Here is a 16,927-nt window from a genome sequence, read left to right as displayed (position 1 = left end):
ATTGGAGGGCATCCCCTCATTTTCCAATTTTTTTTGCCACCACAAAGAGTGCAGCTATGAATATTCTTGTACATGTCTTTTTCCTTATTATCTCTTTGGGGTACAAACCCAGAAGTGCTATGGCTGGGTCAAAAGGTAGGCAGTCTTTTAGCGCCCTTTGGGCATAGTTCCAAATTGCCCTCCAGAATGGTTGGATCAATTCACAACTCCACCAGCAATGAATTAATGTCCCAACTTTGCCACATCCCCTCCAACATTCATTCCTTAACCTTGCTGTCATGTTAGCCAATCTGTTAGGTGTGAGGTGATACCTCAGACTTGTTTTGATTTGCATTTCTTTTTTTTATCAGAGATCTAGAACAATTTTTCATGTGCTTATTAATAGTTTTGATTTCTTTGACTGAAAATTGCCTATTCATGTCCCTTGCCCATTTATCAATTGGAGAATGGCTTGACTTTTTGTACAATTGATTTAGCTCTTTGTAAATTTGAGTAATTAAACCTTTGTCAGAGGTTTTTGTTATGAAGATTGTTTCCCAGTTTGTTATTTCCCTTCTGATTTTGGTTGCATTGGTTTTGTTTGTACAAAACCTTTTTAATTTGATGTAGTAAAAATTATTTATTTTACATTTTGTGACTCTTTCTAAGTCTAGTTTGGTTTTAAAATCTTTCCCTTCCCAAAGGTCTGACATGTATAATATTCTGTGTTCACATAATTTACTTATTGTTTCCTTCTTTACGTTCAAGTCGTTCACCCATTCTGAGTTTATCTTGGTGTGTGGGGTGTGAGGTATTGATCCAAGCCTGATCTCTCCCAACTGTCTTCCAAATTTCCCAACAGTTTTTATCAAAATAGTGGATTTTTGTCCCCAAAGCTGGGGTTTTTGGGTTTGTCATAGACTGTCTTGCTGAGGTCACTTTCCCGAAGTCTATTCCACTGATCCTCCTTTCTGTCTATTAAGACAGTACCAAATTGTTTTGACGACCACTGCTTTATAGTATAGTTTGAGATCTGGGACTGCAAGGCCACCTTCCTTTGTATTTTTTTTTCATTATTTCCCTGGATATCCTTGATCTTTTGTTCTTCCAAATGAACTTTGTTATGTTTTTTTCTAATTCAGTAAAGAAATTTTTTGGTAGTTAAATGGGTATGGCACTAAATAGATAGAAATTTTGGGTAGGATGGTCATTTTTATTATGTTAGCTCATCCTACCCATGAGCAGTTAATGTTTTTCCAATTGCTCAAATCTAGTTTTAGTTGTGTGGAAAGTGTTTTGTAGTTGTGTTCATATAGTTCCTGTGTTTGTCTCGGTAGATAGTTTCCCAAGTATTTTATATTGTCTAAGGTGATTTTGAATGGAATTTCTCTAATTCCTGCTGCTGAGCTGTGTTGGAAATATATAGAAATGCTGATGACTTATGTGGGTTTATTTTGTATCCTGCAACTTTGCTAAAGCTGTTGATTATTTTCACTAGCTTTTTAGTTGATTCTCTAGGATTCTTTAAGTAGACCATCATGTTATCTGCAAAGAGTGATAGCTTGGTCTCTTCATTGCCAATTTTAATACCCCCAATTTCTTTTTCTTCTCTAGTTGCCACTACTAGTGTTTCTAGTACAATATTGAATAATAAAGGTGATAATGGGCATCCTTGTTTCACTCCTGATCTTATTGGGAATGCATCTTGTTTATCCCAATTGCAGATGATGTTGGCTGATGGTTTTAAATAGATATTGAGATAAATATTGTTTATTATTTTTAGGAAAAACCCTTCTATTCCTATACTTTCTAGTGTTATCAATATAGGAATGAGTGTTGTATTTTGTCAAAAGCTTTTTCTGCGTCTATTGAGATAACCATGTGATTTTTGTTGGTTTGCTTGTTGATATGGTCAATTATGTAGATGGTTTTCCTGATATTGAACCATCCTTGCATTCCTGGTATAAATCTCACCTGATCATATTGAATAACCCTCCTAATCGCTTGCTGGAGTCTTTTTGCTAGTATCCTGTTTAAGATTTTTGCATCTACATTCATTAAGGAGATTGGTCTGTAGTTTTCTTTCTCTGTTTTTGGCCCGTCTGGCTTTGGGATCAGTATCATATTTGTGCCATAAAAGTAATTTGGTAGAACTCCCTCTTTGCTTATTATGTCAAATAGTTTGTATAGTATTGGGATTGGTTGTTCTTTGAATGTTTGATAGAATTCACTTGTGAATCCATCAGGCCCTGGGGTTTTTTTCTTGGGGAGTTCCTTGATGGCCTGTTTGATTTCTTTTTCTGATATGGGATTATTAAAGAATTCCATTTCTTCTTCTGTTAATCTAGGCAATTTATACTTTTGTAAATATTCATCCATATCACTTAGATTAGCATATTTGTTGCCATATAACTGGGCAAGGTAGTTTTTAATGATTGCCTTAATTTCCTCTTCATTGGAGGTGAGTTCTCCCTTTCCATCCATGATACTGTTAATTTGGTTTTCCTCTTTCCTCTTTTTTATTAGATTGACCAATACTTTGTCTATTTTGTTTGTTTTTTCAAAATACCAGCTTCTAGTCTTATTTATTAGTTTAATAGTTCTATCACTTTTGAGTTTATTAATTTCTCCCTTAATTTTTAGGATCTCTAATTTGGTTTTCTTCTGGGGGTTTTTAATTTGTTTGCTTTCAAGTTTTTTGATTTGCATGTCTAATTCATTGACCTCTGCCCATTTTTATTGCCTTGTGATCTGAAAAGGTTGCATTTATTATTTCTGCTTTTCTGCAGTTGTATGCCATGTTTTTATGACCTAGTATATGGTCAATCTTTGTGAATGTGCCATGTGCTACTGAAAAGAAGGTGTATTCCTTTTTGTCCCTATTTATTTTTCTCCATATATCTATTAACTCTAATTTTTCTAAGATTTCATTCACCTCTTTTACCTCTTAGTTATTTATTTTTTAATTTGATTTATCTAAATTTGATAGTGGTAGGTTCAGGTCTCCCACTAGTATAGTTTTACTATCTATTTCCTCCTTCAATTCTACTAGTTTCTCCATTTGAAATTTGGGTGCTATGCCATTTAGTGCCTACATGTTGATTAGTGATATTTCCTCATTATCTATACTCCCTTTTATCAGGATATATTTACCTTCCCTATCTCTTTTAATCAGGTCTATTTTTACTTTGGCTTTGTCAGATATCATGATTGCAACTCCTGCCTTCTTTCTATCAGTTGAAGCCCAGAAGGTCTTACTCCATCCTTTAATTCTGACGTTGTTAGTGTCTACCTGCCTCAAGTGTGCTTCTTGTAGACAACATATGGTAGGATTCTGGATTCTAATCCACTCTCCTATTCGTCTACATGTTATGGGTGAGTTCATCCCATTCATGTTCAAAGTTATGACTGTCACTTTTGAATTCTCTAGCATTCTGATATCCTCTCCTAGTTCTGACCTTTCTTCCTTTGCTATATCCTTTTAAACCAGTGGTTTACTTTTAATCAATCCCCCTATTCCCCTCCCTTGATATGCTTCCCTTTCTGGCCCCTCCCTTTTTGTTACCTTCTTGGTTTTTTTTAGGGTATGTGAAGTTCCCTCCTCCCTCTTCTTCCCTCCCTCTTTTTGGAACTCCTTCTCCCCTACCCCCCTTAGTTTTCCCTTCTTCCTTACCCTGTAGGATAAGATAGACTTCAAGATCAAAATGGATCTAGATGCTCTTCCCTCTCACAATTGATTTCACTGAGAGTAATATTCGAGTATTACCTATTAGCACTCTTTTCCTCTCCCCTCTTATAAGAGTATTCTTCCCCTCCCCTTCCCATGTGTATCTTTGTGTGACAAAGATTATTCTATTTATTTTATTTCTTCAAGTATCTCTTGGTTACCATCATCAGTTCCCCCTCACCCCCTTTTTTTGCATACCATTTTATAGCCTTTAATGCCTCAATCTTTGCCTATGAATGATTCTTCTATTTAGTATAATAATGAAAATATTTTTGAGTTACAAATAACATTTCCCCCTTATATTAATATATATAATTTGATCTAATTGTAGCCCTTAAAGAAGAGAGTTTGAATAAAAATTTTTTTTCTCCTTTTCCCTCTTTTTCATATTTACCTTTTCATGTTTCTCTTGATCTTTGTGTTTCAATATCAAACTTTCCACTTAGTTCTGGTCTTTTCCTTACAAATACTTGAAAATATTCTATTTTGTTGAATGCCTATACTTTCCCCTGGAAGTATATAGTCAGTTTTGATGGATAGGTGATTCTTGGTTGAAGACCCAATTCTCTTGCCTTTCTGAATATTGTGTTCCAGGCCTTGCGGTCCTTTAGTGTGGAAACTGCCAGGTCTTGTGTGATACTGATTGGTGCTCTTTGGTATCTGAATTCCTTCTTTTTGGCTTCTTTAGGATTTTCTCCTTAGTTTGAAAGCTCTGGAATTTGGCAATTACATTTCTGAGAGTTGTTTTTTGGGGGCTTAGTATAGAGGGTGTTCTATGAACTCTTTCACTGTCTATTTTGCCCCCTTGTTCAAGAACTTCAGGGTAGTATTCTTGGATGATCTCTTGTAGTATAGTGTAAAGATTTCTGTTTATTTCTGGTTTTTCAGGTAGACCAATGATTCTCAAATTGTTTCTCCTTCCTTTGTTTCCCTGATCTGTCACCTTGTCAGTGAGATATTTTATGTTTTCTTCTATTTTGTCAGTCTTTTGACTTTTCTTTATTAATTCTTGCTGTTTTGCAAAATCATTGGTTTCCAGTTGCTCAATTCTGGTCCTTAAGGCCTGGTTTTCTGTTATAATTTTTTGGTTTTCTGCTTTAACCTTTTGGTATTCAGTTATGATTTCTTCATTTTTTTTTGGAACCATTTCTCACTTCTGTAACCAGAAGGCTTCCATCTTTTTGATAAGCTCCAATTGAAATTCTTCCAGGGCTTGTGGGCAATTTCCATTTTTTTTAGGTTATGCCTTTGTTTGAATTTTGTCCAGTATTTCCTCTGTAGCCTGGGTTTTTCCTCCGTAAAAATTTTCGAGGGTGACTTTTTTTTTAAATTATTTTGAGGCTCCTGTGCACAATTAGCCATTTTCCTTCCCTCTTTAGTCGGAAATCTGAGTGAGCTGGGCAGGTTCTCTGTGTATGGAGTTAAGGAGCAGGGATTTTACCTGAGGCAAGCTCTGAAATCTCAGCAGTTCTTTGCAGCTCTTCTCTGTGCTACCTTCCCAGGGGCGCTCAAGGTCTGTGCTCTCCTGCCCGTCTGGGTTTACTGTCTAGCTGCTTTCAGGGTAAGTCCTCGGTGGTCCTAGTTAGCTCCCAAGGACCTAGGACCCCTTGCTCTTTCTAGAGGTGCTCCTTGCTCACTCCCTGGTTCTGGTGGGTGTGCTGGCTCCGAGCACCTAAGGTCTGAGCTCCCTCACCTGCCTGAGTTTCCTGTCTAGCTGCTTTCAGGGGTGGGTCCCTGATGGTCCTAGTCAGCTCCCAAGGACCTAGAGGTGCTCCTTGCTCGCTCGTTTTGGCATGCGCTGGCTCTGGCTCTGGCTCCGTAGGTGTGGTGGGGGAGGGTGTATCGGCTCATGTTTAGGTGGAAGCTTTTTCACCCTCTTATAGATTGGAAAAGCCCCAATTTCACGTACCTTCAATGCTGTGCCCTACTGAACAGTTCCTCCATTCTTCTTAAAATGATTTTTAAGGACTTTTGGGGTAGTCTTTGTCGGTGTGCTGGGGAGAGGAAGTGACGCATGTTTAGACTGTCGTCAAGCTTACCCAGAAGTCAGGATTGGGATATTTTTTGACAAATGTTTCCCCTTTTGGTTTCTGAAGAGTTTGATTTTTAAAAACTACAAAACCATCTCCTCCCCCAGGATATGAATCTGGGCTAAATCCTCCCTTCATTTGTCAAGTTGTAAAAATTGGCAGAGTGGAGGCTTGCTCCTTATTTTTCTGTAAATTAGGACTTGATTAGACGATGAAATCAGTTAGGCAAATGCTACACTGGGAAGGATACATGTACACTAGACAGCCATGTGGTTGGGAGGAAGAGAATGTCTTAGTGTATAGAAAACCTGCTATTTTCTGGGAGGAAGTCTCTTGAGTTCCAGTAGCACACCTCTTAAAATATCCTGGGGAAAGACTAAATCAGTGATGGAGAACCTATGGCATGAGTACCAAAGATGGCATGCAGAGTACCCCCACCCAAGTTGTTACTATAAAGGTAGAGGGACTCAGGCAGAGCTGCTCTTATCCCCCTCTCCACTGTGCCTGATGACATTTTTCACATCACCCACCACTCTGCCCAACAGCCCAATGGGAGAGCTTTCTCCCTGCTGTGTGGGAATTGGGGGTGGGGCACACCCAGAACTCAGTGGGGGGAGGAACACAGCACCTTGGGGGGGGCAGGCATGGCACTCAGTCTAGGGGGTGTGGTGGGAGTGGGGCCCAGCAGTCTGTCTCTAGAAGGTTTGCCATCACTGGACTAGGTGATGATTTCAGAAGGGGTTGTGAGACAGGAAGGTTCTCTCTCTCCCAGAAGTGTGGATATAGCTGCTCGGGCTTGGCCTGGCTCTCTGCTGGCTACATGGGATTCTTAGCTAGCTGTGAGTTCTATGGGAGCCTATTCTGGACTGGAAGGAGCCCAGGGTTGGTTAGAGTTTAGTGAGTACTCTATTTTTAATAAATTAATATCTTAAAATTTAAAAAATACAGCCTCCCAATAATTTCAATCATTACACTGCCTAAGGACCACTTGACTTCATTCTCAAGGATCCACCATCTTGGTTATTGGTGAGAAGATCTTTTTCGCATAGTTCTTCAGTGTATTCTTGCTGTTTTTCCTTAATCTCTTCTACATCTTTAAGTCCCTACCATTTTTGCTTTTTACCATGCCCATTTTTGCATGAAATATTCCCTAAATAGTTCTGATTTTCTTGATGAGGTCTCTTGTCTTTCCCATTCTATTGTTTTCTGCTGTGAGAATAAATTATGAGAAAACAAATAGTTGTCAAATAAAATTAAATGGGGGGGAGACCCCAAGGCACAGGGAAATTATAATTGACAACTGAGGAAGTACCAACCACATATGACATCATAGCCCCATCAGTATATCTAGGCCCTCCCTATGCTAAGAATGTACTCCTTCCTCATTGCCATTTCTCAGAATTTTAGACTTTAGGAAGTGAATGAATAAATCAACACATTTATTAAATGCTTACAATGTAAGCATTAAGTGCTAGGGATTCAGAGGCAAAAACACTGTTCTTGCCTCAAGGAATTCATATTGTAATGGGGGAAAAAAACATGTTTAGAAATTAGTACAGCTGGGTGGCTCAGTAGATTTAGAGCCAGGTCTAGAAAAAGGAGGTTTGAGGTTCAAATCTGGCCTCAGATACTGTGTGACCCTGGACAAATCACTTAACTTCAACTGCCTAGCTTTTACTGATCTTCTGCCTTAGAACCAACACACAGGAGAAAACAATGTCATGAAAACCCAGAGAGGATAGTATCCAGAAGGAGATGGTGATCAATGGTTTAAAAAATTATAGAACAAGGAAAAAACTGTATACAGCAATATTGTGGAACCATCAAATGTGATGGACTTTGCTACTAACAGCAATACAGTGATCCAGAACAAGTTTAAGGGACATATGAAAAAAAGAATGCTATCCATCTCCAGAGAAAGAGTATTAGAGTAGGAATGCAGATGAAAGCATACAATTTTTCACTTGTTTATTTGGGTTTATGTTTTGGGGTTGTGGTTTTTATAAGATTATCCACTTACAAAAATGAATAATGTAGAAATAAGTTTTCCATGATAATACATGTATAATCCAGATTAAACTGTTTGCCAGCTCCAGGAGTGAGGGAAGGAAGAAGAGAGGGAGACAATTTGGATCATATAACTTTGGAAAACTGATGTGGAAATCTGTTATTACATGTAATTGGTAAAAAATTTAAAAAACCCTTAAAATAGTTTTTAAAAATGCAGAGAGATAAGAGAAAGAGAAAGACTGAGAAACATTTAAAAACAGGTTCAGGGGACAGGTAGGTGGCTCAGTGGATTGAGAGTCAGGCCTACAGATGGGAGGCCCTAGGTTCAAATTTGGCCTTAGACACTTCCTAGCTATGTTACCCTGGGCAAGTCACTTAACCCCTATTGCCTACCTCCTACCACTCACTCTTTTGCCTTAGAACCAATACACAGTATTGATTCTGAAATGGAAGATAAGGGTTTAAATAAGTAAAACAGGCTCCAATGTCTTCTCTATGAAGCCTTTCCTGACCTTCTTAATTAGTTGTACACATTGAATCCCTCTAATAAAAAACAAGCTAATTGAGGAAAAGGCCTTTTTCTTTTTCTCTAAGTTGCTGTGCCTAACACATGTAGATATTTATTGAGCACCTACTATGTGCCAGGCAGTGTGCTAAGGGGATACAAAGAAAGGTAAAATAGATAGTTTCTGTTCTTGAAAAGCTCATAATTTAATGGAGGAAGAAACATGCTTCAATGAACTATGTACAAACCGACTATCAACAGGATATACTTAAAAAAAACAACAACTCCTTACTTTATGTCAAAGAGTCAATATCACGTATTGATTACAATACAGAAGAGCAGTAAGGGCTAGGCAATGAGGGTTATGTGACTCGCCCAGGGTCACACAGCTAGGAAGTATCTGAAGCCACTTTTGAACCCAAGACCTCCTGTCTCTAGGCTTGGCTCTCAATCCATGGAGCCGCCTGGTTTCTATCTTGTTCAATCTTTTAAATTGCTTTTAAAAAATGTTATTTAATTAGTCAATTTAGAACATGATTCCTTGGTTAAAAGAATCATATTCTTTCCCTCTCCTCCCCCCATCCCTTCCCGTGGCCGATGTGCAATTCCACTGGGTTTTACATGTGTCCTTGATCAGAACCTATTTCCATGTTGTTGATGTTTGCACTAGGGTGATCATTTAGAGTCTACACCCCAAATACTATCTCCCTTGACCCATATAATCAAGCAGTTATTTTTATTTGGTATTTCTTCTCCCAGTTTTTCCTCTGAATGTGGATAGTGTTCTTTCTCATAAATTCCTGAGTTGTTCAGGATCACTGCATTGTCACTGATGGAGAAGTTCATTACTTTCAATTGTATCACAGTGTATCAGTCTCTGTGTACAATGTTCTCCTGGTTCTGCTCCTTTCATTCTGCATCAATTCCTGGAGGTCATTCCAGTTCACATGAAATTCCTCCAGTTTCATTATTCCTTTGAGCACAATAGTATTCCATCACCAACATATATCACAATTTGTTCAGCCATTCCCCAACTGGAGGGCATCCCTTCATTTTCCAATTTTTTGCCACCACAAAGAGTGTAGCTATGAATATTCTTTTACAAATCTTTTTCCTTATGATCTCTATGGGGTACAAATCTAGTAGTGCGATGGCTGGATCAAAGGGCAGACAGTCTTTTAGTGCCCTTTGGGCATAGTTCCAAATTGCCCTCCAGAATGGTTGGATCAATTCACAACTCTACCAGCAATGCAATTAATGTCCCAAATTTGCCACATCCCCTCCAGCATTCATTACTTTCCTTTACTGTCATGTTAGCCAATCTGCTAGGTGTGAGGTGATACCTCAGAGTTGTTTTGATTTGTATCTTTCTAATTATAAGAGATTTAGAATATTTTTCATGTGCTTATTAATAGTTTTGATTTCTTTTTTTTTAAATATTTTATTTGGTCATTTCAAAACATTATTCATTGGAAACAAAGATCATTTTCTTTTCTTCCCTCCTCCCTCCCACCATCTCTCCCATAGCCCACGCGCGATTCCATTGGGTATCACATGTGTTCTTGATTCAAACCCATTTCCATGTTGTTGGTATTTGCATTAGAATGTTCATTTAGAGTCTCTCCTCAGTCATATCCCCTCCACCCCTGTATTCAAGCAGTTGCTTTTCATCGGTGTTTTTACTCCCACAGTTTATCCTCTGCTTGTGGATAGTGTTTTTTAGATCCGTGCAGATTGTTCAGGGACATTGCATTGACACTAATGGAGAATTCCATTACGTTCGATTGTACCACAGTGTATCAGTCTGTGTGTACAATGTTTTCCTGGTTCTGCTCCTTTTGCTCTGCATCACTTCTTGGAGGTTGTTCCAGTCTCCATGGAATTCCTCCATTTTATTATTCCTTTTAGCACAATAGTGTTCCATCACCAACATATACCACAATTTGTTCAGCCATTCTCCAATTGAAGGGCATTCCCTCATTTTCCAATTTTTGGTCACCACAAAGAGTGCAGCTGTGATTTTCTTGTACAAGTCTTTTTCCTTATTAATCTCTTTGGGGTACAAAACCAGCAGTGCTATGGCTGGATCAAAAGGCAGACAGTCTTTTATCGCCCTTTGGGCATACTTCCAAATTGCCCTCCAGAATGGTTGGATCAATTCATGACCCCACCAGCAATGAATTAATGTCCCTACTTTGCCATATCCTCTCCAGCATTCACTACTTTCCTTTGCTGTAATGTTAGCCAATCTGCTAGGTGTGAGGTGATACCTCAGAGTGGTTTTGATTTGCATCTCTCTGATTATAAGAGATTTAGAACACTTTTTCATGTGCTTATTAATAGCTTTGATTTCTTTATCTGAAAACTGCCTATTCATGTCCCTTGCCCATTTATCAACTGGAGAATGGCTTGATTTTTTGTATAATTGATTTAGCTCTTTGTAAATTTGAGTAATTAAACCTTTGTTAGAGGTTTTTATGAAGATTGTTTCCCAATATGTTGCTTCCCTTCTGATTTTAGTTACGTTGTTTTTGTTTGTACAAAAGCTTTTTAATTTGATGTAGTCGAATTATTTATTTTATATTTTGTGACTCTTTCTAAGTCTAGCTTGGTTTTAAAGTCGTTCCCTTCCCAAAGGTCTGACATGTATACTCTTCTGTGTTTGCCTAATTTACTTATAGTTTCCTTCTTTATGTTCAAGTCATTCACCCATTTTGAATTTATCTTGGTGTAGGGTGTGAGGTGTTAAACCAAACCTAATCTCTCCCATACTGCCTTCCAATTTTCCCAGCAGTTTTTTATCGAATAGTGGATTTTTGTCCCCAAACTTGGGATCTTTGGATTTATCATACACTGTCTTGCTGAGATCATTTGCCCCAAGTCTATTTCACTGATCCTCCTTTCTGTCTCTTAGCCAGTACGAAATTATTTTGATGACTGCTGCTTTGTAATATAGTTTGAGATCTGGGACTACAAGGCCCCCTTCCTTTGTATTTTTTTTTTCATTATTTCCCTGGATATCCCTGATCCTTTGTTCTTCCAAATGAACTTTGTTATGGTTTTTTCTAAATCAGTAAAGAAATTTTTCGGCAATTCAATGGGTATGGCACTAAATAAATGAGTTTGGGAAGGATGTTTATTTTTATTATATTGGCTCGTCCTACCCATGAGCAGTTAGTGTTTTTCCAATTGCTCAAGTATAGTTTTAGTTGTGTGGAGAGTGTTTTGTAGTTGTGTTCATATAGTTCCTGTGTTTGTCTCAGGAGATAGATTCCTAAGTATTTTATTTTGTCTAAGGTGATTTTGAATGGGATTTCTCTTTCTAGTTTTTGCTGCTGAGCTGTGTTGGAAATATATAGAAATGCTGATGACTTATGCGGGTTTATTTTGTATCCTGCAACTTTGCTAAAGTTGTTGATTATTTCAATTAGCTTTTCGGTTGAATCTCTAGGACTCTTTAAGTAGACCATCATGCCATCTGCAAAGAGCAATAACTTGGTCTCCTCCTTGCCTTTTTTAATGCCTTCAATTTCTTTTTCTTCTCTAGTTGCCACTGCTAGTGTTTCTAGTACAATGTCAAATAGTAGAGGTGATAATGGGCATTCTTGTTTCACTCCTGATCTTACTGGGAATGCATCTAGTTTATCCCCATTGCAGATGATATTAGCTGATGGTTTTAGATATATACTGTTTATTATTTTTAGGAATGACCCTCCTATTCCTAAGCTTTCTAGTGTTTTTAATAGGAATGGGTGTTGTATTTTATCAAAGGCTTTTTCTGTGTCTATTGAAATAATCATGTGATTTTTATTGGTTTGCTTGTTGATATGGTCAATTATGTGGATGGTTTTCCTAATATTGAAACCGCCCTGCATCCATGGTATAAATCCTACTTGATCATGGTGGATGACCCTTCTAATCACTTGCTGGAGTCTTTTTGCTAGTATCCTATTTAAGATTTTTGCATCTATGTTCATTAGGGAGATTGGTCTATAATTTTCTTTCTTTGATTTTGACCTGCCTGGTTTTGGAATCAGTACCATGTTTGTGTCATAAAAGGAGTTTGGTAGAACTCCCTCTTTGTTTATTATGTCAAATAGTTTGTATAGTATTGGGATTAACTGTTCTCTGAATGTTTGATAGAATTTACTTGTGAATCCATCAGGCCCTGGGGATTTTTTCTTAGGGAGTTCTTTGATGGCCTGTTGGATTTCATTTTCTGATATGGGATTATTTAAGAATTCTATTTCTTCTTCTGTTAGTCTAGGCAGTTTGTATTTTTGTATATATTCGTCCATATCGCCTAGATTGGTATATTTATTGCCCTATATTTGGGAAAAGTAATTTTTAATGATTGCCTTAATTTCCTCTTCATTGGAGGTGCTGTCCCCCTTTTCATCTTTGATGCTGTTAATTTGCTTTTCTTCTTTCCTTTTTTTAATTAGACTGACCAGTACTTTGTCTATTTTGTTTGTTTTTTTCAAAGTACCAGCTTCTAGTCTTATTTATTAGTTTAATAGTTCTATCACTTTCGATTTTATTAATTTCTCCCTTAATTTTTAGGATCTCTAGTTTGGTTTTCTTCTGGGGGTTTTTAATATGTTCACTTTCAAGATTTTTTATTTGCATTTCCAATTCATTGATCTCTACCTTCCATAGCTTGTTAATATATGCACTCAGGGATATGAATTTACCCCCTGATTACTGCTTTGGCTGCATCCCAAAAGGTTTGAAAGGATGTCTCACCATTGTCATTTTCCTTGATGAAATTATTAATTGTTTCTATGATTTGTTCTCTAACTATCCGATTTTGGAGTATCATGTTATTTAATTTCCAATTAATTTTTGATTTGGCTCTCCTTATACCCTTACTGATCATTATTTTTATTGCCTTGTGATCTGAAAAGGCTGCATTTATTATTTCTGCTTTTCTGCATTTGTATGCCATGCTTTTGTGATGTAGTGTGTGGTCAATCTTTGTGAATGTGTCATGTGGTGCTGAGAAGGTTTATTCCTTTTTGTCCCAATTTATTTTTCTCCATATATCTATTAACTCTAATTTTTCTAAGATTTCATTCACTTCTTTTACCTCTTTCTTATTTATTTTTTGATTTGATTTATCTAAATTTGATAGTGGTTGGTTCAAATCTCCCACTAATATGGTTTTACTGTCTATTACCTCCTTCAGTTCTCCTAGTTTCTCCATTAGAAATTTGGGTGCTACAAAATAAACCCACATAAGTCATCAGCATTTCTATATAATTCCAACACAGCTCAGCAGCAAGAACTAGAAAGAGAAATCCCATTCAAAATCACCTTAGACAAAATAAATACTTAGGAATCTATCTCCTGAGACAAACACTGGATCTATATGAACACAACTACAAAACACTCTCCACACAACTAAAACTAGACTTGCACAATTGGAAGAACATTAACTGCTCATGGGTAGGACAAGCCAATATAATAAAAATGACCATCCTACCCAAACACATCTATCTATTTAGTACCATACCCATGGAACTTCCAAAAAATTTCTTTACTGATTTAGAAAAAACCATAACAAAGTTCATTTGGAAGAACAAAAGATCAAGGATATCCAGGGAAATAATGAAAAAAATACAAAGGAAGGGGGTCTTGCAGTCCCAGATCTCAGACTATATTATAAAGCAGCGGTCATCAAAACAATTTGGTACTGGCTAAGAGACAGAAAGGAGGATCAGTGGAATAGACTGGGGGCAAGCAACCTCAGCAAGGCAGTATATGACAAACCCAAAGATCCCAGCTTTTGGGACAAAAATCCACTATTTCATAAAAACTGCTGGGAAAATTGGAGGACAGTGAGGGAAAGATTAGGTTTAGATCAACACCTCACACCCTACACCAAGATAAATTCAAAATGGGTGAATGACTTGAACATAAAGAAGGAAACTATAAGTAAATTAGGCAAACACAGAATAGTATACATGTCAGACCTTTGGGAAGGGAAAGACTTCAAAACCAAGCAAGAATTAGAAAGAGTTACAAAATGCAAAATAAATAATCTGGAATACATCAAATTAAAAAGTTTTTGTACAAACAAAACCAATGTAACCAAAATCAGAAGGGTAGCAACAAATTGGGAAGCAATCTTCATAAAAACCTCTAACAAAGGTTTAATTACTCAAATTTACAAAGAGCTAAATCAATTATACAAAAAATCAAGCCATTCTCCAATTGATAAATGGGCAAGGGACATGAATAGGCAGTTTTCAGATAAAGAAATCAAAGCTATTAATAAGCACATGAAAAAGTGCTCTACGTCTCTTATAATCAGAGAGATGCAAATCAAAACAACTCTGAGGTATCACCTCACACCTAGCAGATTGGCTAACATGACAGCTATGGAAAGTAATGAATGCTGGAGGGGATGTGGCAAAGTAGGGACACTAATTCATTGCTGGTGGAGTTGTGAATTGATCCAGCCATTCTGGAAGGCAATTTGGAAGTATGCCCAAAGGGTGATAAAAGACTGTCTGTCCTTTGATCCAGCTATAGCACTGCTGGGTTTGTACCCCAAAGAGATAATAAGGAAAAAGACTTGTACAAGAATATTCATAGCTGCACTCTTTGTGGTGGCCAAAAATTGGAGAACGAGGGGATGCCCATCAATTGGGGAATGGCTGAACAAATTGTGGTATATGTTGGTGATGGAATACTATTGTGCTAAAAGGAATAATAAAGTGGAGGAATTCCATGGAGACTGGAACAACCTCCAGGAAGTGATGCAGAGCGAAAGGAGCAGAACCAGGAGAACATTGTACACAGAGACTGATACATTGTGGTACAATCGAAGGTGATGGACTTCTCCATTAGTGTCAATGCAATGTCCCTGAACAATCTGCAGGGATTTAAAAAATACTATCCACAAGCAGAGGATAAACTGTGGGAGTAAAAACATTGATGAAAAGCAACTGCTTGACTACAGGGTTGGAGGGGATATGAATGAGGAGAGACTGTAAATTAACACTCTAATGCAAATTCCAACAACTGGGAAATGGGTTTGAGTCAAGAACACATGTGACAACCAGTGGAATCGTGCATCGGCTATGGGAGAGGGAAAGGTGGTGGGAAGGAGGGAAAGGAAGGAAAAGAAAATGATCTTTGTTTCCAGTGGATAATGTTTGGAAATGACCAAATAAAATAATGTTTAAAATTAAAAAAAAAAAAAAGGAATTTGGGTACTATACTAATTTGGTGCATACATGTTGATTAGTGATATTTCCTCATTATCTAAAGTCCCTTTTTAACAAAATATAATTACCTTCTGTATCCCTTTTAATCAGGTCTATTTTTGCTTTGGCTTTGTCAGATATCATGATTGCAATTCCTGCCTTCTTTCTATCAGTTGAAGCCCAGAAGGTCTTATTCCATCCTTCAATTCTGATGTTGTGAGCGTCTAATTGCCTCATGTGTGTTTCTTTTTCTTTTTTAATTTTTATTTGGTCATTTCCAGACATTATTCAACTGGCCTGCTTCTGACCTTTAAAGCCTGGTTTTCCTTTTCAGTTTGGTCAAACTGTTTCTGTAGTTGCATTTTTTCGTGCTTCATATTGTTGAATTCCTTTTGCATTATTTCCCACTTTTCCTGCCAGAAGGCTTCCATCTTTTTGATTATTTCTGATTTAAATTCTTCAGGAGTTTGTGGAGAGTTTCGATTTCTTTTGGAGAGTTTCAGAGCATTTGCTTGTGTTTCCTCTTCTATCTCCTCTGTATTTTGTATTTTTGCTCCATAAAATGTGTCCAAAGTCATCCCCTTCTTCTAGCTTTTCTTTTTTTCTTTTTTTCTTTTTTTTTAAACATTATTTTATTTGGTCTTTTTCATACATTATTCACTGGAAACAAAGATCGTTTTCTTTTCCTCCCCTCTCCTCCCCCCCTCCTTTCCCTCTCCCATAGCCGACGCATGATTCCACTGGTTATCACATGTGTTCTTGACTCGAACCCATTTCCCTGTTGTTGGAATTTGCATTATAGTGTTCATTTAGAGTCTCTCCTCAGTCTTATCTCCTCCAACCCTGTAGTCAAGCAGGTGCTTTTCATCGGTGTTTTTACTCCCACAGTTTATCCTCTGCTTGTGGGTAGTATTTTTTTTTTAGATCCCTGCAGATTGTTCAGGGAAATTGCATTGAGACTAATGGAGAAGTCCATCACCTTCGATTGTACCACAATGTATCAGTCTCTGTGTATAATGTTTTCCTGGTTCTGCTCCTTTCGCTCTGCATCACTTCCTGGAGGTTGTTCCAGTCTCCATGGAATTCCTCCACTTTATTATTCCTTTTAGCACAATAGTATTCCATCACCAACATATACCACAATTTGTTCAGCCATTCCCCAATTGAAGGGCATTCCCTCATTTTCCAATTTTTGGCCACCACAAAGAGCGCAGCTATGAATATTCTTGTACAAGTCTTTTTGCCCATTATCTCTTTGGGGTACAAGCCCAGCAGTGCTATGGCTGGATCAAAGGGCAGACAGTCTTTTATCACCCTTTGGGCATAGTTCCAAATTGCCCTCCAGAATGGTTGGATCAATTCACAACTCCACCAGCAATGAATTAGTGTCCCTACTTTGCCACATCCCCTCCAGCATTCATTACTTTCCATAGCTGTCATGTTAGCCAATCTGCTAGGTGTG

The 16,927-nt window shown here is 37.5% G+C and overlaps 1 protein-coding gene across 13 annotated transcripts in view; it reads right to left on the bottom strand.

Moving 5' to 3' along the window:
• Window positions 1–16,927, bottom strand: part of CCDC57 (coiled-coil domain containing 57) — a 323,421-nt gene that overhangs the window by 48,077 nt on the left and 258,417 nt on the right. For 2 of the 13 annotated variants that reach the window (XM_056817290.1, XM_056817289.1), the window contains exon 18: window positions 5,616–5,700. The exons of the other annotated variants lie outside the window; for them this stretch is intronic. In XM_056817290.1, coding sequence (XP_056673268.1) covers window positions 5,618–5,700 — 83 coding nt within the window. In that variant the 3' untranslated portion in view covers window positions 5,616–5,617. The remainder of the gene's footprint in view (window positions 1–5,615; window positions 5,701–16,927) is intronic. 13 annotated transcript variants of the gene reach the window in all.

The sequence above is a fragment of the Monodelphis domestica genome, chromosome 2, assembly GCF_027887165.1.
Source record: "Monodelphis domestica isolate mMonDom1 chromosome 2, mMonDom1.pri, whole genome shotgun sequence".
Taxonomy (NCBI): Eukaryota; Metazoa; Chordata; class Mammalia; order Didelphimorphia; family Didelphidae; genus Monodelphis; species Monodelphis domestica.
Note: the sequence above shows the minus strand (reverse complement) of the source record. Positions and strands in the feature narration are given on the sequence as shown.